Source organism: Anomaloglossus baeobatrachus, chromosome 5, assembly GCF_048569485.1.
Source record: "Anomaloglossus baeobatrachus isolate aAnoBae1 chromosome 5, aAnoBae1.hap1, whole genome shotgun sequence".
Classification (NCBI taxonomy): domain Eukaryota; kingdom Metazoa; phylum Chordata; class Amphibia; order Anura; family Aromobatidae; genus Anomaloglossus; species Anomaloglossus baeobatrachus.
In genome coordinates this window covers 90,944,398-90,971,584 of record NC_134357.1, presented here as the reverse complement: position 1 = coordinate 90,971,584, position 27,187 = coordinate 90,944,398, and the positions used below count along the sequence as shown (strand labels likewise).

At 42.7% G+C, this 27,187-nt stretch overlaps 1 protein-coding gene across 4 annotated transcripts in view; it reads right to left on the bottom strand.

Moving 5' to 3' along the window:
• Positions 1 to 27,187, bottom strand: part of FAM13C (family with sequence similarity 13 member C) — a 218,460-nt gene that overhangs the window by 133,710 nt on the left and 57,563 nt on the right. For all 4 annotated transcript variants that reach the window (XM_075348703.1, XM_075348701.1, XM_075348704.1 and 1 more), the window contains exon 2: positions 25,187 to 25,243. In XM_075348703.1, the coding sequence (XP_075204818.1) occupies positions 25,187 to 25,243 (57 nt within the window). The remainder of the gene's footprint in view (positions 1 to 25,186; positions 25,244 to 27,187) is intronic.

Genomic DNA, 27,187 nt, shown 5'->3' with positions numbered 1-27,187 from the left:
TACAGATTTTTTTTGACATACAGATTACAATACAGATGAAAAATTTTCAGTTTTTGCTTGAAGAAAAACAAAACTTTTTATACGCTCATGTGTACTTAGTATTTGGCTATAATGGAATGCAATTAACGAATATGTCTGGCAAAGCTTTTAAAAGCTCATGACTTATACACGTAAAGTGAGCCAATCATATTCAAATTCGTCCAATCTGCAGTCAAAATGCTTTGGAGCAGAAGGAGCTGAGCAGACTGATATACAGTATATTGGAAAGAAAAATGCAGCATAACTACTAGTATTGAGTTATTATGGTAAGTTATGGTAACCTCTGTTCATTCTGAGCTTAGGAGTCCAATAGGAGGTCTTAAGTTTTAACACCCTTCCCAGTATGACTATTTTACGCTTTTTACGTGTTACATGACGTTTATATGTCATACCTCAGAAGAGGCAAAACCATTTTTTAAGGTCTTAACTGTCTACAATAAAGGGGCAGTGAGAATTGGAAAAACCTGGGAATCCAGTAACACCTCCCACCCTCTATCTAAGGCCTTCTTCACACATCCGTGTCTCCAGTACGTGTGAGGTCCGTTTTCACACGTCCCGTAGACACAGACTCATGTAGACCCATTAAAATCAATGGGCTTGGTCACACATCCATGTTTTAACACAGACCGTGTGTCCATGTGCGCCACATGGCGACATGTCTATTTTCTGCCGGCAGCACGGGTGTCACACATATCGCACACTGATGGGATCCTTGTAAAATCAGTGTGACACGTACCAGAAAAAACACAGATGACATAAAAAGGGGTTTTTATACTTACCAATCTCCGGCGCTGCTGTCTCTGCTGCTGTTGATGCTTACAGGCCTGCTCATAATGCTCACTGCATATCCACTGCACTCACCGTGGCACGGAAGTAACAGCAGCGCCGGAGACAGCAGTGGCGGGAACAGGTAAGTATACCAGCTCATACTGTCTGTGTGCTATCCGGATCTCACATGGATAGCACAGGGACAGCACACGGGTACACACATGGACACACATACACACCTTCACCACAGACTGTGCAAACTTTTTCTGTTTTGCATGGATGTTAGATTTTGTGGTCAAACTAGTTAAACTATATGGACTGGAACAAGCTCTGATCACAGAATTGCAGCAAGGGCAGGGTCCTGAATTATAGCCTCAGTCTTGTTCTTAAAATCATGGGTGCACTGACTGCACCTACAGGATCACCGTGGTGAAAATGTATGTCACAGAACAAGAGCTAGCATCAGACTATGGCTAAGTTCACATTTCCGTTGATTTGTATCAGTCACATGCGTCGCTTGACGCATGTGACTGATACGCTGTTCAACGCTGTTCAACGGATGACAAAGAACAGAATTCTTCTTTGTCGGATTCCGTTGTGTGCGGGGGGCGGAGTTCGGGGGCAGAGCCGAGCGGGGGGCGGGGCCAGGCGCTGAGGATGTCAGTGGAAGTGCTGCGGTCTGCATGGCTGGGGACAGGTGAGTGTATCTGTGAGTGAGTGAGTGTGTATGTGCATGTATGTATGTATGTATGTATGTATGTATGTATGTATGTATGTATGTATGTGTGTGCACATGCAAAGTGCGGGAGGGGGCGGAGCCGAGCGGGGGGCGGGGCCAGGCGCTGAGGATGTCAGTAGAAGTGCTGCGGTCTGCATGGCTGGGGACAGGTGAGTGTATGTGTGAGTGAGTGTGTGTATGTGCATGTATGTATGTATGTGTGTGTGTGCACATGCAAAGTGCGGGAGGGGGCGGAGCCGAGCAGGGGGCGGGGCCAGACGAGGGTGTCAGTGCTTGTCTGCATGGCTGGGGACAGGTGTGTGTGTGTGTGTGTGTGTACATACATGTGCGGAGTGCGGGAGGGGGCGGGGCCGAGCGGGGAAGTGTCGGCCTCCCTGCACACGTAACCAGCCTAAATATCGGGTAACAGCAAAGCACCCGATGTTTACCTTGGTTACCCGATATTTACCTTGGTTACGGGCCTACACCGCTTAGCGCTGGCTCCTTGCACCGTAACCAGGGTAAATATCGGGTAACCAACCAAAGCTGGTGACGTGTGCAGGGAGCCAGAGAGCATGCGCAGCGAAATCCGACGGATCTCGCTGCTCAAAAAACGTTACATGCTGCGTTCCCCCCGCCCAGCGGTCAGTCGTTCCACGACTGATCAGTCGGGCGGAGGGTGCAACGCAGCATCATCAGTCACAATCCGCTGCTCATACAAGTCTATGGGAGCAGCGGAATCCGCTAAACGGATTCCGCTGTTTACAAGAGCCGCGGATTGTGACTGATAGATTTTAGCGGAAATGTGAACTTAGCCTATGACACATTTTTGGGAATAGGTTGAGTAGGAGTTAACCCTAACGTTTTACACGGTCCATGGTCAAGGTACAGTACACGTATGTGTGTGTTACGTGTGTTGTCCCTGTGCTATCCATGTGACATCCGGATAGCACAGGGACAGCATGTGCTAGTGTACTTACCTGTCTCTGTTGTCAGAGGCAAAGATAGCAGCGCTGGAGACAGGTAAGTATACATTTTTTTAATTTTTATGTCACCTGTGTTTTCTCTGATACGTGTCACACTGATATCACATGGATCACATCATTGTGAAGTCCATGTGACACCCGCACTGCAGGCAGAAAACGGACATGTTTACTGTGTGGACCACACGGATACGCATGTGCTCCACACAGAGACACAGCCCATGTCAAAACACAGACATGTGTGCAGACCCATTGATTTTAATGGGACTACATGTGTCCATGTACAGGGTGGGCCATTTATATGGACACACCTAAATAAAATTGGAAGGGTTGTTGATATCAACTTCTTGTTTGTGGCTCATTAGTATATGCGAGGGCGGAAACGTTTCAAGATGGGTGGTGACCAAGGCAGCCATTTTTAAGTTGGCCATTTTGGATCCAGGTTTATTTTTTCCCAATGGGAAGAGGGTCATGTAAAACATCAAACATATTGAAAATTTCACAAGAAAAATAATGGTGTGCTTGGTTTTAATGTAACTTCAGTCCGTTATCCATTGTTTATCCGTTGTTTCAGATGCTGCACATCTTGTATCTTCACAGCATAGACAATTGCCTTCAGAAGACCCCAAAGATTAAAGTCTAAGGGGGACAGATCAGGTGACCTTGGTGGCCATTCAACTGGCCCACGATGACCAATCCACTTTCCAGGACACGGTTCATGTAGGAATGCTCGGAGCTGACACCCATATGTGATGCTGCACCACCAAGCAAAATGGCAAGCATCAGAATGTGAAAAATCATGTTTAACTACCTGTCAGTCTACTGAATGAGTCTGGGTTTGCCGACTCATTGGGCCAAATCTAAAGTTTGGTGGAGAAGGGACTGCTATGAGGTTGCTTTTCAGGGGTTGGCCTAAGACCCTTAGTTTTAGTGAAGGAAAGGAATCTTAACCATACCAAGACAATTTGAACAATTGTATCCTTCACACAGGGGTTCAGAGTATTCGGCTTTAGGGGTACTTGCTAGTGCTTTTCTTTTTGTCACTGCTCAAATTTAGTAATCGGTCTAGGCTCCTTAGTCTCTATATAGGGAAATCTTAATGCCTCAGCCTAGCAAGTCATTTTGGACAATTGTAGCTTCCAACCTTGCAGGAACAGTTTGGAGAAGACTGCTCGGTTCTAGCATGTTTCAGAAAAACAAAGTAAAAATTTACAAAGAAAATAAACAGCACAGAGTATTTCAACTACACACAGCAATAATAAAAACTGAGCCCCACTGTAAGCATATGCCTAAGTACAAAAATATAATCTCCATGTTACAAATATACTGCATATAAAGCAACAGTGCCTAGACTAAGTATTCATACCCTTTGAACTTTTTAAAAAAATGTTCACGTTGCTCCCACAAACAAATGTATTTTGTGGGTTTTAGGGTGCTTTCACACATCCGGCTTGAGCTCTGCGGCTCAAACCGGCTGTGCAAGCTATGCAACGGATGCGGTGAACACACCGCATCCTTTGCATAAGTTTTTCCTTTGCGGCCAGTCCGGTTTTTGTCGCTTGCGGCATACTACTGAGCATGCGCAGTGGCAAAAACCGCATGCGGCGGCCGGATGCGGTTATTGCCGCATCGCGCCACATCCGGCCGCCATAGGCATGCATTGAAAAATGCGCCATATCGGCCGAATGCGGCGCGATGCGTTTTTTTTTTGCCGCACGAAAAAACGTGCCAGGCAACGTTCCATCCGGCCGCCGCATCGGCTAAATCTGCCGCATGCGGCAAAAACCGGACCGAACGGGAGCCCATGCGGCACAATGCGGCACTAATTAAAGTCTATGCAGAAAAAACGCAACCGGCAGCAAAAAAAAAAACGGTTGCGATTTTCCTGCAAAGTGCCGGATTGTGCCGCATTGCAGAAACCGGAGGTGTGAAAGCAGCCTTATACGATATACCAATACTAAAATAATTTGTGAAGTGTAAAGGAAATGATATATGGTTTTCTAAATATTTTAAAGGGAACCTGTCAAGTCCAATATGCACCCAGAACCACGAGCAGTTCTGGATGCATATTGCTAATTTCTGCCTAACCGTCCCTGTATACACTAGCATAGATAAAGGGATCTTTAGAAAGAGTATTTCTAAAGATCTTTTACCATATGCTAATGAGCACAGGGACTAGTCCCCTGGGCGTTAGTTCCCCTGGCTAGTCACCCCTCATTAGCATGTTAGTACGTCCCTGTGTGCGTGCTAACATGCTAATGAATGTGCAGTGTCATAGGATGATATCACTCACCTCTCCGCTGCCATCGCATCAGACGGGGGATTTCGGCTCAGTGCGCATGACCCCAGAGATTGGGTCATGCGCACAACTTCATGCGGCTTCATAGTGCTCATGACCGAAACTCCGGGGTCATCCTCCGTCAGATGCGATGACAACCAGAGAGGTGAGAGAGATCATCCTCTGACACTGCATATTCAATAGCATGTTAGCATGCACACAGGGACGTACTAACATGCTAATAAGGGGCAACTGGCTAGGGAACTAACGCCCTTGAGACTAGTCCCCACGCTCATTAGCATACGGTAAAAGATCTTTAGAAATTTTCTTCTAAAGATTTCTTTATCTATGCTAGTGTATACAGGGACAGTTAGGCAGGGATTAGCAATATACATCCACAACTGCTCGTGGTGCTGGATGCATATTGCACCTGACAGGTTCCCTTTAAAAATGAATGATTCACAGAAAAGGACATAAAAATGAAATATATAAAAAAAAACCTCAGCAGAAATGGTCAAATGGCAAGTGTGCAGGACGCAACAGACCCCACAGTTGGCCAACGGCTACTTCTAGTGAGTTTTTTTTAATGTATGTTCTTTTCCATGTGAATCGTTTCTGAACATAGTGTAGGGGTCTCATAAGCATGGGGACCCTTGAAGTTGGCTTACCTGCTTACATATTTTGGCCAAAATATGGACCAATACCTCACATTTAGTGATTATGATTTTATATAATTTTTAATTGTACATTTTCATTTTTCTGCAGGATGCAGCCAGGTCCATTGGGGTGTCTGTCCTGTGGGGTGCACTTATATAGTGCTGGGCAGCCCGCCTGATCTAATAGGATGGGCATCATCAATAGGCTGTAAGCCTGACACTGTGCATCACATGTACCTGTGTGACTGGCGCCCTATGTAAACCTCACTTGTGTGCATGTGTGATACCAGTAACCACCCCCTTCATGAAATGATAGGTTGCGAGTGGCTGCCTTCTCGGTACTCTGCACCTGTGTTTCCCCCACTTTCGTCATGGGAGGGTCGGCTGTATCCTGCTAGTGCATTTGCTATTTGACCTTTAATTGTGCTAGTGACTATTAGTGACTATTTCTGGGGAGTTTAAATATTTTAAAAATATAAATCTGAAAATTGTGACGTGCATTTTTATTCAGCTCCTCTGAATCAATACTTCGTAGCTCAGGACCAGCTTTCGCTGCAATTACTTCTGCAAGTCTTTTGGATATGTCTCTATCAGCTTTGCACTCTAGAGGCTGAAATCTTTGCTCATTCTTCTTTACAAACTAGGTCTAGCTCAGTGACATTAGATGGAGGCGCCTGAACAGCAATTGTCAAGTTTGTCACAGATTCTCAATAGGATTTAGGTCTGAATTGTGACTGGGCCTTTCACATACTTGAACATGCTTTGCCTGAAACCATCCCATTGTAGCACTGACAGTAGTTTAGGGTTGTTGTCTTGCTGGAAGATGAACCTGCGCCCCAGTCTCAAGTCTTTTGTAACAGGTTTTCCTCCAGGATTTCCCTGTATTTAGTGACATCCATCTTCCATAAACTCTGATCACCTTTCCTGCCGCTGCTGAAGAAAAGCCTCCCCACAGCATGATGCTGCCACCACCATTTTTAACAATGGGGATGGTGTTTTCAGAGTTATGTGCAATGTTAGTTTTTTACTACACATAGCATTTTACATTTAGCCTCAAAAGTTCTACTTTAGTCTTATCTAACTTCTTCCACATACTGGTTTTGTCCTCCACAAGGCAAGTGGAAGAAGGTGTCCTGGTCAGATGAGACCAAAGTAGAACTTTTAGGGCTAAATGCAAAATGTGCAGCAGAAAACTAACATTGCACTCCAGTAGTTTTCAGAATCACTTTATTTTATGTGGACTACTTTGATGAGCTCCATGTATGTACTGTAACCTAAAACTCTTCAATATAACGTAATACTAATGTACCTAAAAGATAATGTTCTGCAGTCCTATGATGATTAAAATGCAGCCTAAGATCTATCAATCCATCAAAGCATGGTCAATTTATATGCAGATTTAATAAAGGCAGTTAATGATTTCATTGCAACCTAATTTTTTGGCAATTAAAGAGTCCTAGGTAAAAATGTGATTATTTAACATTGAATGTCTGGTATTAAATGAATGAGGCTGAGCTGCAATACCAGATACTGCTGATAAACATGTGTGACAAGGTTTCCCTTTCATTTTCTAAAATTATACACCCCCTTAAATGTAGGGTCACTTTTGCGACCCTGTTGGCTATTTGCCATGAAACGCTTGATTGTTCGGTGATCACGCTTCAAAGCTTTGGCAATTTCAAAACTGCTGCATCCCTCTGCAAGACATCTCACAACTTTGGACTTTTCAGAGCCCGTCAAATCTCTCTTCTGACCCAATTTGCCAAATGAAAGGAAGTTGCCTAATAATTAAGCACACCTTATATAGGGTGTTGATGTCATACCACACCCCTCCTCATTACAGGGATGCACATCACCTGATTTACTTAATTGGTAGTTGGCTCTCAGCCTATACAACTTGGAGTAGAACAACATGTATAAAAAGTATCATGTGATCAAAATACTCATTTGCCTAATAATTCTGCACACAGTGTACGCAAATACAGAAATACAGGAAAACGTCTGCCTCTGCCCAGTACAAATTATCAGCAAAATATCAGCTACCCTTTGTCTCAGCTCTTAATTCCACCTCTATAGTATAAACTTGGATTATAAAGGATTTCTCCCATTTTATTAAACCATAAAGAATTCCCCTTCATATAGATCTGCCCCCGTATGGATTCAGGACTTCCACAACTAACTATGAAGGGATGGAGGCATGGTGCTGCCCAAGGCACCGTGGTCAGTGCTTGATACGTGTGGATGTGAATGTCCGCCCTTGAATGCTATTTTTTCCTAAATTTGAAATTCTGTGTTGAATAATTGTCACGGTCTTCTCACTGTTTTTATAGGCTAGTGACATCTTGCGGACTGCAGCTTCTAATCTCCATCTGGCTATCCACATGTACCATAAACGTGGCTTTGTTTCCTTTGGTGCCTAAACGGTTAATGTCAGTTTTACTGTTAGCAGCTTTTTCAGCAGTCCCTAGCTGGGTGCTTCATCTGCAGTAGCTTTGTAATTACGCACTTCAGGTTTAAATAGAGGTGTTACCCAGCAATCTCTGCTGAAGATACAAACTCATTTGTATATTGACCCCCTTGGAAGGAGCTGTGTTAGAGCATTCCAAAAAGCCATCCTTTATCCTTTGATGTTGCGGTATTTCCTTTGTATGTTTTCATTCCCTTGTGTTTACATATTGTAGTGGCGAGTCTAGTGAACTCTTCGGTCTACTCACTAGACAGGGTGAGTTTAGGGCCAGCTGAGGGTCCAAGGTATCCTGCTCACCGAAAGAACCTGTATAGGGACACTAGGGAGCTCAGGAGTCAGCTTTAGGCGAGTTCAGGAGATGCCCTCTCACCCCTCTCCCTAGCGGCAGGGACCTCCGTTGTATGGTGTCCCCGGTGTTCCCCCCTGTTTGTGGTGTTGTTTTATTTGCTTACTTATTGTGCATCAGACTTCGGTCAGTCTGAACGCGCTTGTAGTGTGACAATAATTTCTTAATATTTTTTTGTGTTAGTCGGAGCTCAATTTTCCTTATCCAGAGTAGAGATGAGCAAATCCGTGGAAATTCAGGTTCAGCTGGACTTTAGATAAAGTTCAGTTTGATACCCAGACTTGACCTGCACCCCATTGGAAGTCACTGATTGGGCAGTTGGGCTCTTCGCCCACATACAGCCAGCCATAAACAGAGCATTTCCAAAAGGAGGAACGGTATTTTTCGGGGTTTTCTTGGACACACTAAGTCCAAAAACACTGCTTTAACACCCCCCGACCCCCACACCCATGAGAGCATTCAGAGACTGAAAGCCGCTTGCATTGGACCAGCACCGAGCGTACCCGAGCACATCAATGCTTGATCCAGTGGACTGCATACCTACAGCACCCGAACTGATTTTTTTTTACAAAGTCCATGGTCGGTACAAACCCAGAACATTATTGTTCGGAATCACTCGTCTCTAATTCAGAGCTCCAATTCCCCTGCACAGAAATAGAATCAGAGGTGGACCCACCATTGATGCAACCTGAGCCCATTTCCACCTCCAAAGGAGACGGAATTGTGTATTTTGATAGGCTATTGGACTGTAAAGGGCTCACATACTGCTCTTGCACAGGGGCCCTCTGTCTGTGTTCACCTTTGCATAGATGTGTTAGATAACATACAGGATGCCTGCAGTGATCACGCAGAATGTGCTAAGCTCCTTCTAGTGGCAGCTGTCAGCAGCCGGCATGTTATCTGCCAAATATAAAACAATGATTTTAGCAAAACTACAGCAAGTAACCCATCATTGGAATCAAGGTTTCTGTCTCCACATTATGCCATACCAGGTGGTGACAGATTCCCTTTAAGATGCCCTTCTGTCTCCAGAACTGGGATAGTAGGTAGTCAAACATCGGCTTAACAATTTCATACTTCTTTGTCACGGGTGACAGTCATGTGATTTCAGGCAATAGAAGGTGTCAGCGTTTGGCCATGCAAAATGCTCCCTGACTTTCTATTGCTCATGCTGTCAGTATTCATTGGTATAGGTAGCTTTCCTGCTGGATATTCATCTCTCCCTCTTTTGGACCCAGCAGGAGCTCTCCTTCCACCCAGCTGCTGATGATCAGTACTCGCTTGGTGATTACATACTCCCTTCTTCCCTGGACTGGTGCTGGTGATATTATTCAGTTCATTCTAGTTCTGGTTGCAAGCAGGTGGCTTGCTATCATCTGTAGTATCGTTGCTGAAGCTTTGCTGAACTCCTGCCTGAGTCACCTGTAGATAAGTAGTTCCCCATACCAAGCGTGACATATTTAGTCCAAAGGGACAGCTCCAGAGGGGGTTCAGTACCAGAACCCCATGTGAAAGAATCAGATCTATGTGACTATGACTATTTTGGAAGGGGAAGATTGAAGTTTACTTTAGTCAAACATTCATTTTAAGGCTGTACTTTAAATGGCAGCTGGTTTTAACCTTTGTTATAACCTGAAAAATGGAAATTAATATTTTTAATTAGCTTTTATAAGTATAATTCTTTATCACTGCACTAAGTACAAAAAGTATTTTAAACTTGTTTAGAATTTCACTGACAAAGAACATTTAACAACATTGGAAAAATAGCAAATGTAATTTTGCACATGGGACTTTGAATATTGTGCTGTTGTATCACTCCCAAGTAATTAATTTAAAGAACTCAAAAACGGGCCAAAAAAGCCAGACTGAACCCGACTGCAGATACAATGGCGCAGGAGATTATTGATCACTGAGGCGTAATATACTGAGTGGTATAAAAGGTTACTGGCTGCAGTGATCACATATCTGTGCCAGGACATCATTACTGGAGCAGGCACTACACAGAGCAGCGGGGTCCCGGGAAGCATCTGGACTGAAGGGGCGAGTGATCCGTAAGTTATTATACAGAACAGAGATTCTGAAAATAAAATCATAGCTGCACAACTCAATTCATATAACACCGGACAACTATGCACACCACTGTCTCGGGTCCCTGATCGCTTTATAGGGGCCACAACGAGGACCATGTAACTTCTCAAAATCATCAACTGACATTGCTCTTTTCCACCATATTGTAGACTCTTCCAATTTCAAATCCTAAGGGGTAACGTTTCTCCTTGTGCAGAGTGATATGCTAGTGTAAGGAGGCTTATAAGCCATGTAATGCTTCACTGGCAAACTAAATATGCAAATTGCCTGTTCAGACAGGAAGAAAACATGAACTCTAGTGCCAACTATTGGTAGTAGCAAGCCTAAAAGTCAATATTGACTCTTTAACAAGTCTTGCCATTTGGCTTATGATAAAAGCCAAAAGAGATTCCCATTTTGCAGACATGTTGGTTCAGGATATTGCCCCTGGTCAGTCCAAAGTATAAGATATGATTTGAGGATTGACCTAGAATTGACATCCTCTTCCTTTCTGAATTTCCCAGAGTGGCATTACATGGCTTATAAGGCTCCATACACTGATATGTGAGGGATGCCACGCTCCACTGGGAGACATGTTACCCCTTAATTCCCGTTCAGAAGCCTCTCACGTAGCAAAATCAGATCTCATGCTTTGCAATGATGAGGGGCAACAACCCGAAACACTATGTCTGCAAATTGGGATTCTGGTTTGGCTTTTATGTCAAGTCTAAGGGGTACTTTGCACACTACGACATCGCAAGCCGATGGTAGCGATGCTGAGCGCGATAGTCCCTGCCCCCGTCGCAGCTGTGATATCTTATGATAGCTGCCGTAGCGAACATTATCGCTATGGCAGCTTCACATGCACTCACCTGCCCTGCGACGTCGCTCTGGCCGGCGACACACCTCCTTCCTAAGGGGGACGGGTCGTGCGGCGTCACAGCGACGTCACACGGCAGGCGGCCAATAGAAGCAGGGGGCGGAGATGAGCGGGACGTAAACATCCTGCCCACCTCCTTCCTTCCTCATTGCAGCCGGGACGCAGGTAGGAGATATTCCTCGCTCCTGCGGCTTCACACAGCGATGTGTGCTGCAGCAGGAACGAGGAACAACATCGTAACATCAGTCCTTCCGAAATTATGGAAATGACAGACGCTACACCAATGATACGATTTTGACGCTTTTGCACTCGTTAATCGTAGTAAAAACGATTCACATACTCCGATGTCGACAGCGACACCGGAGGTGCGTCACTTTCGATTTGACCCCACCGACATCGCACCTGCGATATCATAGTGTGCAAAGTACCCCTTAAAGGCAGATATTGACTTTTAGGATTGCTACTTCCAATAGGTGCCACTAGAGTTCAAGTCTTCTTCCACACTGCAGAGGAAATTTGCATATTTTATTTCAAATCCTGATTTCAAGAGCTATTTCCTCCTAACGCAGTAGCCACTATCTAGAAGAGCCCTGTTCATCCTGATCCTAGCTCCCTATTTTAAGGTCTCATTCAGATGTCCAGTTTTTAAAGATAGAACATGTACCCATTATAATCTATGGAGCTGTTACAAGGTCCATGTGCTTTGCGGACTATGCCGACAAAAAAAATAATCACACAGAGACAGGTCTGTTTTAGATTTATCAAAGTCCCCTGTGCAAGACTGAACTGGTTTTATTTATCTACTTTTAGGACTTGTATGAAAATGTGTAGTTTTTGATTGAATTTATGAAGACATATGCAAAATTCCAAATGGTTTACAAACTTTGAAGCTCAACTAAAAATGTTATACATCATCACTTTAAAGGTAATGTTTCACTTTTTTTAATTAAAGGGGTTGTTCATTACTAGGACACCCCCTTCTGACTGCACCTTTTGCCCAGGGTAAAATACAAAAGCCTATACTCACGTTATCATGTTCGCATCTGGCGCATTCCAGTGGTATCAGGGCTCATGTGACGTTATGACATCACGCGAGCAACAAGTGACTTCTCTATCCCAGGCCTTCGGACACAGGAGCAATCAACAGGAAGTGAGCGGCAGCTGCAGTGCTCACTTCCTGTTGATCAACTCATTTGTCTAAAGGTTGGCAGAGATAAGCTGGTGCTGATTGAACGTGGGGCTTACGCAGTATCACAAAGTCACGCGAGCTGCGACACTGTTGGAACTACGCCAACCGCGGAGGGGACTATAGGCTTCTTTATTTTACCTGGGGCAAACGTGGAATTTCTTTAAAAGCAATTTTCATTTTTTAGATTACCATCTAGTGACGTGAGTAACATGGGAGAAGTCATCTGTCATCATTATAACTATGCTGATATTGGGCCAACTCTTGCACCAATAACACTGTACTGCCCAAGTCGTAGCGATTGCGGCAACTTTTCTCTTTTGATGTCATTATATTATTACATTCGATTGCAACCGGGTAAGACAGTGTTATCTACCATGTTAGTCTATGAAACTGGGTGATAACGTGTCAAACAGCTGCAATAACAAAATGTCCCAAGGGAACGACAAGCCGCTCTATGAGGGGCTGCTGATAAGTCTTTGGCTTTGTGATCTTTGTTTGTTTCTATGGTTATGAATGTTACATCACATGAAAGCCTTATGTGTCTAATATATGTTTTCAAAATTGTATGCTTCTTGCTTATGGCAACAGTGTTCAAACACACGCGAGAAAACAAAATGTGATATTCACAGTAACTGAGAGCAGAGGAGTTCTAAAATTCTTGTTTCTGCAAGGAAAGTCCACGAAGGATATTCATGGTGATATGTCGCAGACATTGGGGGATCAATGTCCTTCATATTCCACAGTTAAGAACTGGGTTGCCAAATTTAAAATGGGCCACTTCAGCACCAATGATGAGGAACGTCCTGGACGACCGAGAGTGGTTGTTGTTCCAGAGATCGTCGATGCACTGCACAACCTCATACTGGAGAATCGACGAATTTCAGCTAAAGCAATAGCAGACATCATGGGGATTTCCCGTGAATGTGTTTGTATCATTATCCATGAACATTTGGACATGAGAAAGCTATCTGCAAAGTGGTCCCCAAATGTGTGACAACAGATCAGAGAAACATGCGAGTGAAAACTTCCTGGTCCATTTGTCAGCATTTCCAGACTGATAAGAACTTCCTGGATCAACTGGTCACTGTGGATGAGACCTGGATTTATTTGTATGACCCTGAAAACAAAGAGCAGTCAAAAGAGTGGAGGCACAGTGGTTCTCCTCGTCCAAAGAAGTTCAGGGTGCAAAAATTATCCAATAAAGGTGATGGCGTCTGTGTTCTGGGATACAGAGAGCGTGCTGCTAGTGGACTACCTTCAAAAGGGTTCCACCATCAATGGTGAAGGCAGCTCTGAAGGCCAAAAGGCGCGGCAAGCTGTCCAAAGGAATCTTGTTCCTGCAAGACAACGCCTTTGCAAAAATGGCAGAGTTGGGCTTCCAGCTGGTTGACCACCAACCTTATTCATCAGATCTGCTCCCTCTGACTATCATCTGTTTCCAAACCTGAAGAAACACTTCAAAGGTACCAAATTTCACACCATTTCTGATGTCATGACTGCTAGAGATGCCTGGTTTGAGGCATAACCGAAATCCTTCTTTTTCCTAGGCTTACAAAACTTGGAATACCGATGTAGAAGTGTCTTGTCATCAGTGGAGAGTATGTGGAATAAATGTAAAGTTTCATCATCCTATCTCTGGGTAAGGCCAGAGACTTATCAGCAGCCCCTCATATTTGAAATATATAAAAGCACAATTGCTCAGATTCAGAAGTGTTTTGATTTATCAGAATATTCTGGTGATACAATAATATTTGCTTATCATTTTTCCTTTGTAATGGCTATTTTCAAAAGGCAATACAGTTGCACACATTCGGCATGTATAAAGGAAAAAAAAGAAGTATACCAAAACCGGGATCACCACAATATCCGTCAATAAATATCAAATTTTATTAGGTAGTCAAACAAACCCGTGCACGAGACACATGTCTCCACACTAAAAATTACATAAAGACACACAGTGACACAAGTTTAAAAACATTTAAAAAGCCAGAGGCATAACATGTCCGCCAGGAACAAATAGCATAGTCATGTACATAATAATGCAATTATGGACACTCCAGTTAATATATATGGCCTGTATCTGGTTTACAGAAATAAATGTGATCTAAAGCATCAATGGGCACATATAGGCACATATAGTACAATAATATATAGAACCCCCTGGAATTGCGTAAGTATGACAATTCTCCAATAATATGCAATTACCAGCATAAAACAGACTCTTGCATGATCTATATAGGTAAATAAGCCTATGGATGATGGCGTAGATCGGGTTGTAGAATAGAAACACTTATATTAGACAGGTATAAGATACCTACACTGTGAGTACCCAATAATGTGGAACAATAAATTTGCTCTGACAACAGAGTACATCCAGGTTCTTGTCAATACATGATACTACTATAAGCCCAAAAACCTACTCACAAATATATCATAGAGAGCACCCATGTAAAAGCAGGATGTTCATAAAGACGATAATGATTCTGGCTACTCATAACATAAACCTATACTATATTGGTACAAATAACCAGGGTCCTAGATGCTGTGCTCCACCAGGGAGGTATGGTGCAGTTAATAACCGCAACCAGAAGGCCTTCTTTCCCCTGAGGAAGCCACTGGGTACGTGGCGATACGCGTGGGGTGTCTACGCCAGGAACCCCTTTTTTTGGTCACTCCTGAATCCACCCCATCAGCATGGTTACTATATATTTTATGGGCTGATGGATGCAGGTGCGGGTCTTACTTGCTTATAGCCTGGTTGCGGTCTGGTTGCGGTTATTAACTGCTTATAGCAGCTTATAGTAGTATCATGTATTGACAAGAACCTGGATGTACTCTGTTGTCAGAGCAAATTTATTGTTCCACATTATTGGGTACTCACAGTGTAGGTATCTTATACCTGTCTAATATAAGTGTTTCTATTCTACAACCCGATCTACGCCATCATCCATAGGCTTATTTACCTATATAGATCATGCAAGAGTCTGTTTTATGCTGGTAATTGCATATTATTGGAGAATTGTCATACTTACGCAATTCCAGGGGGTTCTATATATTATTGTACTATATGTGCCTATATGTGCCCATTGATGCTTTAGATCACATTTATTTCTGTAAACCAGATACAGGCCATATATATTAACTGGAGTGTCCATAATTGCATTATTATGTACATGACTATGCTATTTGTTCCTGGCGGACATGTTATGCCTCTGGCTTTTTAAATGTTTTTAAACTTGTGTCACTGTGTGTCTTTATGTAATTTTTAGTGTGGAGACATGTGTCTCGTGCACGGGTTTGTTTGACTACCTAATAAAATTTGATATTTATTGACGGATATTGTGGTGATCCCGGTTTTGGTATACTTCTTTTTTTTCCTTTATGTAATTTCTGTATACCAGGAGATCCCACCGGGTAGTGCCCTTCCTCCCCCCTTCTTTGTTACACATTCGGCATGTATGCAACAAAATTAATTTGCCCACTACATTTCTCGTGTAAAAAAAAAGTTGCTGTTGTGGGACACCTAAAATCTAATTATTTGCATAAAACAATGGAAAAAACTCTTCACAGTGTATTCTATTGAGTTAGTAGAAAATTGCACTTGTCTGAAGAATCCGGCACACAGGAGTATAAGGTTTCTCCTATCAATACTCCATGCTGTGTGAGCGGTGTATGGATTTTCTTCTTCCTCGCCCTGTCCTCAATTGTAAACAATACAAGAACAATTCCCCAATGCCGAACGAAAGAACAAAGGCAAAATGTAATTACATAGTAATGTTATGAATATGAAGTATTACACTTCATTGTATACGAGGAACACAAGAATTGATTTAGTGAATGATGGGGGTGATATATCAAATGTAAGAAAAGAATTCACAGAAAAAATGGAGAAGTTGGTTTGGTAACCAATCAGATTTCAGCTCTTGGTTTACGGCAAAGCTTTTCAAAATTAAAGTGGCATCCTGATTGTAGTCATCTTTTTGGTTATACTAAGCCTGATAGCTCTCACTTAATGCGTAATGACTATGCCATGATGTATATGAAGCTAACCCCAATAAGTTATGCAGCTAAACATTAATACCAAAAGTTTGTCGGTCTCATGGAGCGCCAATAGACAAGGAAGATGAATATCTATTGAACGACAGACTTTTAATTTTAATAAACAGAGGTCCCTTAAGCCACAATGCATTTCAACAACTAATACGTTGTCTTCTTACCTGAAGAAGACAACGTATTAGTTGTTGAAATGCGTTGTAGCTTAAGGGACCTCTGTGGTTCATACCTATGTCTCCTCTGTGCTCCTACGTCAAGGTTCCAAGGTCTTTAAATTTTAAACGTGTTTTCCTTTCTTTTGGCAGTTGTAGGGTTAAGGCCGCTTTACACGCAACGACATGGCTAACGAGATGTCGTTGGGGTCACGGAATTCGTGACACACATCCGGCCTCGTTAGCGACGTTGTTGCGTGAGAAACACATGAACAACCGTTAACGATCAAAATTACTTACCTAATCGTTGACGTGTCGTTCCTTTCCCGATTATCATTGCTGTTGCAGGTACGATGTTATTCGTCGTTCCCGAGGCAGCACACATTGCTACGTGTGACACCGCAGGAACGAGGAACATCACCTTACCTGCGGCCGCCCGCAATGATGAAGGAAGGAGGTGGGCGGGATGTTCGTCCCTCTCATCTCCGCACCTCCGCTTCTATTGGGAGGCCGCTTAGTGACGTCGCACAAACCGCCCCCTTAGAAAGCTAGGCAGGTAAGTCCGTGTGACGGGTCTGAGCGATGTTGTGCACCATGGGCAGCGATTTGCCCGTGACACACAACCAACGGGGGCGGATACGCTCGCTAGGAATATCGATAGCAATATCGCGGTGTGTAAAGTGCCCTTTAATGTCAGTATTCCTTGCCAGCAAACAGGCTAATTACCAACTGAGGTGTTTCCGATTTGGGACCACTCCCAGTCCCTTCATATACCCTCTGTTACCAGCAGAAGGTGCCGGTTATTCTCTTTGCCATTTGGATGCTGGTCTTGGAGAAAGAAGGAGCTGATGAAACCCTCTGTTGAAATTGCTGGTGTGGCTGCAGAATTGATTCTAGGAATAACGTTTGGAACACCATTCTAAGTCTGAACTGGGTGCAAAAACCAAAAAAACATCACTATGGGGAGATAAGGTATGCACACCAGTGACTATGTAAGGGGAATACATGGAATAGCAGAAACTGCTGTGTGAATACTGACTTGAAAATTTTTTCGTTTGTGAACCCTCCCCAACCACACCTATTGCCAATCCATATCATACGCATATATAGCCTGGGTCTCAGCTTCCCATATACGGTAAGTTTTTTAACTGCATGAGAGGACACACACAAGCTAGGGACCCCAACATAGAGAAATACTTTGGCGTAGTGTTGGGGCTCTATTGCATTGATCAATTCAGTAGCTAAATTTCTCTTGATTCATATGTTCATGGCAGTAATGCAGATTCCATTTTTCACATTTTCACTCTTACATATAGCTATTGGATTTTTCAAGTCAGTATTCACACAGCAGTTTCTGCTATTCCATGTATTCCCCTTACATAGTCACTGGTGTGCATACCTTATCTCCCCATAGCAGCATTGATTCTGACTGCAGAACTCTGTTGTGGTGTTTTTTCCCCTGTCTGTCTTCCTTCCCTGGTGTGTTGTTTCAGTGCAGTGGTAGGACTAGTGATCCCTACCTACCCACACTCTAGCAACGGCTATTGTATTGGTTACTTAGGGCTACAGGTTCCTGCTTGGTAACAGGTGAGGAACCTGTATAGGGACTAGCTAGGAGTGTTGGGTACATTGACAGGTAAGTAGAGGTGTCCATCTTCCCTCTCACTAGTCCTAGAGTCCTCCGCTGTTAAAGTGTCACTGTTGTACCCCTTGTTTGTCTTGGTGTAACCCCTGTTGTTGTGTGTTTTGGCTCATGCCAGAGCCTTCCCTAGTCTGCGTTGTGACAGAAACCTAGAAGAATTGCTCGACGGACATGATTGAGGTCCTGTATGCACACTTCAACTTCATTGAAGCTGGGTCTCAGCTGAGCCATGTTCCTGGTTTTCAGAGCCTGATCTCAGGATCAAGGAGCGCCCCACGGTCAGACCCCACAATCTGTACATACAAGTGTAAACCTATCATAAAAAGTAGGATGTCTGGGAGGCAGAAATGCATCTTGCTAAGAATAGATCAGTGGCATAATGTATGCATGACAGAGGTTGGTAACATCCCAACAGCTCCTCTTTCAGCTCAAATATCAAGCTCTGTTGTGAAGTCCATCAGGAGCCTTATTGGGAGCCTCAGCAATTTTGACGGATAATATTAAATTATTCTTTTCGTCAAAATTATTGAAATCATAAACAGACCCTATTCTAAGTGGCCTGGTAGGACAACCATTCCAGAAGAGTTGTGGCTTCCATGAAAAATGGAGGCCATACTGGTAATGTGAACACAGTTTAATTCCAGAGTGTTCGGTTTATTGGTAAATGTTCCCATGTAAAAGCAAATATCATATGTATTACCACAATATATTTATTGAATTGTTGGCTGGGTTAGGAAAGAACAGAGTTACTTGAGTAAATAATTTATCAATAGTTGTTATTCTCACAAAACAATAATGGACGACTGACCATAAAATGCAAAACATGCTGCCCTGCTAAGACAATTATCCGGCTTTCAGTATAAAGTATATTAGGACTGGGGGGATGGAGAATGATACTGTATATGTTGCTATTATTTATCTTGCTGTTATATATGAAAAGTCAATAGAAACAGTTAAAAAAAAAATAAATATATATATATTATCAGGACCATTGTCTACTTTGCCCTGATATGTGTCGACAACACACTTAAAACATTGGTAGCAGTTATTGTTGACTACTTAACCCCTTAACGACCGCGGGCAGTGAAGTTACATCCTAGCGGTCATAGTGTTAATCCCCACAGGCTGCCGGGGACGGATCTGTGCACATTCAGCTGATTTGTACAGCTGACATGTGTGCCTTGCAGGTACGAGTGGAATCGCTATTCACTATCCATGTGACAGCGCCATTTTAATGATAACCGTAGTAGATCTGTACTCGCCGCACGCCACCGGAAGTCATGTGATGTGATCACGTGGATCCGATGGTTGTCATGGTAGGAAAGGGTCATGAGATGACTCCTGTAGCTCACAGGACTCAGGTCCTGTGACCAGCAGCCGAGTTCTGCAGGTTACAAGAGATGATCATTTCTACCAGTCTGAGCAATGCTGCTCTGATCGGAAGGAAAGAATGAGCGATCAGACTGCTGCTCCTTATAGTCCCCTAGGGGAATTAGTAAAATTTAAAAAAAAAAAGTTTTGAAAAAATAAAAAAAAAATAAAAAAACCTAAACGTTCAAATCACCTTTCCTTTCGCCCTATTGAAAAATAAGGCTTCAAAACATAAAAATTATACACACATTTGGTATTACCGCGTTCAGAAATGCCCCATCTATCAAAATATAAAATCAATTAATCTGATCGGTATACGGGGTAGTGGCAAAAAAATTCCAAACGCCAAAATTACGTTTTATTTGCGAAAAAAATGGTACCATTAAAAATGTCAGCTTGAAATGCAAAAAAAAAGCTGTCAATGAGCTATACAGCCTGAAAAATTAAAACACTACAGGTCACGGAAAATGGCGCAAAATGTGAGCCACTTTTTTTGGACAAACGTCTGAAATTTTTTTTTCAACCCCTTAGATAAACGTAAGCCTATACATGTTTAGTATCTATGAACTCACACCAACCTCAGGCATCACACCCACACATCAGTTTTATTATACAGTGAACACAGTGAATAAAATATCTCAAAAACAATCATGGAATCACACTCTTTTTTGCAATTTTTCTGCAATTGAATTTTTTTTGCCGTTGTCCAGTACACTATATGGTAAAACTCATGGTTTAATTTAAAAGTTTAACTCATTCCGCAAAAATTCTATAGAGGGGGGAGAAGCTGAAGGCAGACACTGACATTCTGCTGCAAGTTCTCCTGAAATGACACAGTTCTCCATACAGCCTTATGCGCACCAACTGTAATCTCAAAAATAAAAAAAATCTGTACTCTGTGAAGACAGATATTACCGATGACGTGAGAATGAAAGCTCAATCCGGGAGTAGGCAGACGCAGATTTCTCGAATAACAAATATTACAGAGTTTCTTATTTTTACATGTACTATTAATTTCTGGGAATAAAAAATTAAAACCGACAGATTTGTTTCAATCAAAATGATCATTCATAGAATAACTTTAAACAAATGATCATTTTGACAGACCGTCATCATCTGCAAAGGAGACTACAGTATATTTAATGTTTTCATCTGATAGTTGACAGTCTATAAAAGATTTTTCCATGAAAGCATGTTTCTACAGTGTTTAAATATTGTTACCTGAATATTCTCAGAAACTTTTGCGTGGCGCAATTGATTAGTGAAGTGAATGTCCTCTTAATGGTTGTTCAGTCATTAGCCTAATTCTATCTAATGAGTATTGCGTCCGTCATGGTTGTGCCCTCCGTCACGTGCGGGGCCTCCTCCGTCACGTGCGGGGCCTCCTCCGTCACGTGCGGGGCCTCCTCCGTCACGTGCGGGGCCTCCTCCGTCACGTGCGGGGCCTCCTCCGTCACGTGCGGGGCCTCCTCCGTCACGTGCGGGGCCTCCTCCGTCACGTGCGGGGCCTCCTCCGTCACGTGCGGGGCCTCGGCTTTGTCCAGATGACAATGAATGATTCAAGATGGGTCTCTGCTGAGCCTTGATTGTGGGCTATAGAGCCCCGATCTCAGGACTGAGGAGGGTCTCGGCAGCAAGCCCTCCAGCAATCAATAAGTTATCCTCTAATCTACTGATAGGAGATGACTTAAAGGGGTTGTCCACAACTCTAGTGCTATATTTTCCCATGTAAATAAAAACAAACAGTCTGTACTCACCTGTGGTGCCCTTGCCAGTACAGCGATGACGGCGCTGGGTCTCCCAGGGCGCTTGTGACATTGTTATGTAACGTGAGCCTTGCAGCCAATCAGGAGCCAATTTACTCTCACATCCTTTGGTTAAACTGACACTCGGAGGAAGAGATTCTCTGACTTCCTCTGAATATTAGGTATAGCTGAAGAAAGTAAGAGTGAAACAGCCACTAATTTGCTGCAGGGCTCACGTGGCATAACAATGTCATGTGAGCCCCTGGACACCCAGCACCAAGGTTGCTGGAACGGCTCCGGCACCACAGCTCAGTATAGGCTGTTGCTTGCTTTTCTTTTATACGGGGAATATAGCAATTTAGAGAGTGTCTGTCTGAGTAGTAGACAACCCCTTTAATATCTAAGGCATCACCTTTTAAAGAATTAGACGTTATTGTGAAGATATTCACACCTCCAGACACACATAGTTGTAATACATGTCATTTTCTTCCTGTGTGATTTCTAATAAAAAAACCAACTCTTTTATTGGACAGAAAGCCATGATGTTCCCATGATACATTGTTTAGGAATGCAATTAATGTCAGACTTCAAAAGAGACAACAAGGTGGAAAAGCCTAATCCAAGGCTTATTAAAGCTATTTATAAGTCTAGGAATACCACTTAATGCCTGCTCATTGCCACTATTATTACATTAGGCAGAAAAATGCTGTTGTCACAAACCAACGGGGATGATGCCTCTGGCTTCAAAGCCATGGGCCGACGCCAGGAGCCGACCCACAGAGCTTACGTTTCAAAGTTAAAGTAGTTTTATAAGATCAACTAGTGTAATTTTGTGTCAGATCCATTAACGAAAAAGCATTTTCCAGTTTCCTTCCAATGCATATTCTTATCCATTTCTCCCAGATTGTATTTTTCATGATTTAGTACATGGTCACAGCAATTATATTCCGAATAATAAAATAATAATGGAGTGAATTCTGCATTACTGAGCAACTGATTGATATGGCAACGTGACATAACAATGGACAGTCATTAAACTAAAAGAATCAGATATAATTATGTTGTACTTTTGTATTTGTTGATTGCGTCTATTGTTTTCACCCTTGTTCGCTGTATACTGTATGTCATCGTAGTAGTTTGCAAAAATTGACACCTTGCTCAAAGCCAAGCGGCAGCAACAAAAGCAAATAAAATAGTAGGGTGCATAAAGACAGAAAAAGACGTAATTTTTGTCCAAAATAAATCACTTGGATTATTCAAAATTCAAATATTTGTTACAATTGCAGATATCACAACCTAGATAAGTACTGTATAGTGTAGGAGAACTGAATGATTCTATTAAAGTTATCTTTTAATTAAGTGGTTGCTGGATTCACTCTTTTCCTTGTTTCATAACATTCTGATGACAGGATCTCTTTAATGCCGACGTCACACGGTACGATATATCGGGCGATATGTCGTCGGGGTTACGTCGTAAGTGACGCACAACATCCGGCATCGTTTGATATATCGTAGCGTGTGACAGCTACGAGCGACGGTGAACGAGCAGAAATACTCACCTTATCGTTGCTCGTTGACACGTCGCTCATTTTCAAAGTCGTTTCTTCTTCTGTGCGCCGGTTGTTCATCGTTCCCGGGGTAGCACACAGCGCTCCGTGTGACACCCCGGGAACGATGAACACAGCTTACCTGCGTCCCGCCAGTAATACGGAAGGAAGAAGGTGGGCGGGATGTTATATCCCGCTCATCTCCGCCCCTCCGCTTCTATTGGCCGGCGGCTGTGTGACATCGCTGTGACGCCGAACGTCCCTCCTCCTTCAGGAAGAGGATGTTCACCACCCACAGCGAGGTCGTCCGAGAGGTAAGTGCGTGTGACGGGGGTTAACTACTTTGTGCGACACGGGCAACTAATTGCCTGTGACGCACAAACGACGGGGGCGGGTGCGATCGCTCGTGCAATCGCACGATAGATCGTACCGTGTGACGCCGGCATAAGATAGAAGACTAGGAACACAAGTCTTAGAAAATTGGGAATTAGATGCCTGAGAGATAATATTATTGATAAGTAGGAGTGCAATATATTCACGGTCAAATTATGATCATCTGCTGGAGGAACATTTCATTATAGGAGCCTACAATGGACACAGGAGCATAAGAACTGTGATAGAATGATTACATCATCAGTATATGGAGGGGTTCTTACAGTAAAAGTGGTTTGGAAGGTTTTACATATTGTTCTGTCATCCTGCACAGGTTGTGTGACATTCTGTGATCACTTCTATTTTCCTGCTTAGTCAATATATGGCATATAGTGTAGTACACACGAACTTTGTTTACCTGAGATATGAAATTTAGAAAAAATATCCTATCTATAATACGTATCTGTACGTGGAATACAGTATATTAAACACACACTAATATGTATGTTAGAGCTACTGTGAATATGAACATTACACTAGAGGTACTGTGAACATGTACGTTACAATAGAGGTACTGTGAACATGTACGTTACAATAGAGGTACTGTGAACATGTACGTTACACTAGAGATACTGTCAACATGTACGTTACACTAGAGTACTGTCAACATGTACGTTACACTAGAGGTACTGCGAACATGTACGTTACACTAGAGGTACTGTGAACATGTATGTTACACTAGAGGTACTGTGAACATGTACGTTACACTAGAGGTACTGTGAACATGTACGTTACACTAGAGGTACTGCGAACATGTACGTTACAATAGAGGTACTGTGAACATGTACATTACACTAGAGGTACTGTGAACATGTACGTTACACTAGAGGTACTGCGAACATGTACGTTACACTAGAGGTACTGCGAATATGTACATTACACTAGAGGTACTGTGAACATGTACATTACAATAGAGGTACTGTGAACATGTACGTTACACTAGAGGTACTGCGAACATGTACATTACAATAGAGGTACTGTGAACATGTACATTACAATAGAGGTACTGCGAACATGTACGTTACAATAGAGTAATGTGTTGTAATTCATGAATGTTTAAAATCCAATAATTTATCTGTACGTGGAATACAGTATATTAAACACACACTAATATGTATGTTAGAGCTACTGTGAATATGAACATTACACTAGAGGTACTGTGAACATGTACGTTACAATAGAGGTACTGTGAACATGTACGTTACAATAGAGGTACTGTGAACATGTACGTTACACTAGAGTACTGTCAACATGTACGTTACACTAGAGGTACTGTCAACATGTACGTTACACTAGAGGTACTGTCAACATGTACGTTACACTAGAGTACTGTCAACATGTACGTTACACTAGAGGTACTGCGAACATGTACGTTACACTAGAGGTACTGCGAACATGTACGTTACACTAGAGGTACTGTGAACATGTACATTACACTAGAGTACTGTGAACATGTACATTACAATAGAGGTACTGCGAAAATGTATGTTACACTAGAGTACTTTAATCCTAATATTCATAGAAACCACAAAACACAAATGTTTTTCTTTACTGCTTAATTTTTAAGGGTATCAAAGGCATCTGTATAAAGAGGTCGGCTGTGTGTTGGGGATTTGTTAAATTCCTGCACCCCCAAGTGAGGAGAGTTGGGGGCTACGGATAAAATAGACCACAAGACTATAGCATGTGATTTCAATTCTGTGGTTTCAGAAAGTGGTAGAGCAGAAGATGCAAATATGGCTAAATATATCAATAAACTAGCAAATATGCCGTTAATACAAGAAAAATAGAGTCCTGAAATCTTCCCATTTGCGAGATACACATTGCATATCAGCACTATAGTAGGGTCTCACCTGAGTTTGGAACAGATAGTTTGGTCCTCATGTAGGGAGGGGGTTTCACATTCGCTCCTTCATAAAAAAAAAAAAAGAAATACAAAAATAAATAACATTTTACAATAGTATAACAATATATAAGTTTAGAGAATAAAATGCATTTCCACACAAGACAAATCTTTTACTCTAAAATAAAAAACTCCTCTCAAAATATATATTCAGCTATTTACATTTACCATTATAAAATCAGAGGACGCTCATTATTGTTACTACAGCTTCCAATAGGGGATATCATCCAGATTTTAAGAATATTGGAAGATACTGCAAAAGGGTGTTAACAAACAGCAGCTTTCAATATGGCCGACTGCTCATCTGAAAGGCTGGCATGCAATACCGCGTCTTCCCTGTCATAGCCCCTGACGCTATCACTGGTGATCAGATGAAGCCAGACTTTACACAATCGACAGGCCAGCTTCAAATGTAAAAGGGGGTGTCTTGAAATCTGCTTTAAAGAGAATGACTCAGGTCTTATCTTTTGTATTGAAGCATCTACTGAAAATGAGCAAAGGTGATTGCGAATGGAAGGGGAACAGGTGACACTGTAACATTACATATTGTAAATGATGGATTCTGTGTTATTACAGTAGCTCTGTATAAAGGTACCTTTAATTGTAAACCCATCTGTGGTGATAATGAGACTTCTGAAAAGTGTTCTGTCACCAACAGTAAATTTGAGTCTAATATAAACCCCAGAGTGAAAATTACATGCTTTCTAGTTTTCAAATTCTGATATATATTATATATATATATATATATATATATATATATATATATATATATATATATATATTGTATCAGAATTTGAAAACTGTAACTATATATATACGCGCACATTTAACAAAAAAACTAATTTAAAAGGAGTTGTCTACTACTGGGACAACCTCTTCCGATTCCACGTTTCCCTCAAGTAAAATAAAAAAAGCTTATACTCACCTCCACGGCCGGCGTGGTTCCAGTGGTGTCTGGGCTTGCAGTGCCAGGGCTCACTTGGGGTTGTGACGTTATGTGAGCCCTGTGTCCAATCAGCGCCAGCTTCTGTCTCCCGCCTTCGGACACAGGAGCAATCAACAGGAAGTGAGTGGGAGCCGCACAATCACTTCCTGTTGATTAACTTGTTTGTCCAAAGGTGGGGAGACAGAAGCTGGCACTGACTGGACACAGGGCTCACATGACGTCACAACGCCACGTGAGCACTAGCACCGCTGGAAGAGCACCAGCTTCAGAGGTGAATATACCATATTTTTCATTTTATAAGATGCACAGGATTATAAAACGCATCCCAAATTTAGAGATAACAAAAGGGGTTCGTTTTATAATCCAGTGGTGTCTTACCGGGGAGGTGGTGCAGCAGTGGTGCTGGAGCGGGGGTCACAGGAGGCAGGGGAGGCACAAGAGTAAGGCGATGCTGTGAGTGGTATAGAGGGGGGCTCAGATACTCACTACGAGCTACGGCGCTGTGATGGGACAGCTGGTGCTGCTCTGTGCTGGTGCTCGCTGCAAGGGGTGAGTCACTGGAATTTCTGAAGATCTCGTCAGTGTGGGCTTCAAAGAAATGACGTCTGGAGTCAGTGTGTGCGCAGATGAGAGCTTGAGCCGAGAACTCCATTTGTGCACGTGCCGACTCTGGAACCATTATTTGAAAGCCCTTACCGCCAACATCTTCAGAATGGCCCGTACCTCGCTGCCCGCTGCACAGAGAAGAGCTGCCCGCCACACACAGCAGCGCAGAAGCGAGCAGCACAGCACTGCCCTGCCTCTAGTGACCCCTCTCCACCACCCTACAGTAAGCTACATTCGGATTATCAGACGCACCCCTAATTTTCCTCCCAAGCGCGTCTTATGACCCGAAAAATACGGTAAGCTTTTTTATTTTCCCTGGGGGAAACATGTGGAATCAGATGGAGATGTCCTAGTAGTGGATAACCCCTTTAAATAATAAGTCATTTTCTTAAAATGAAA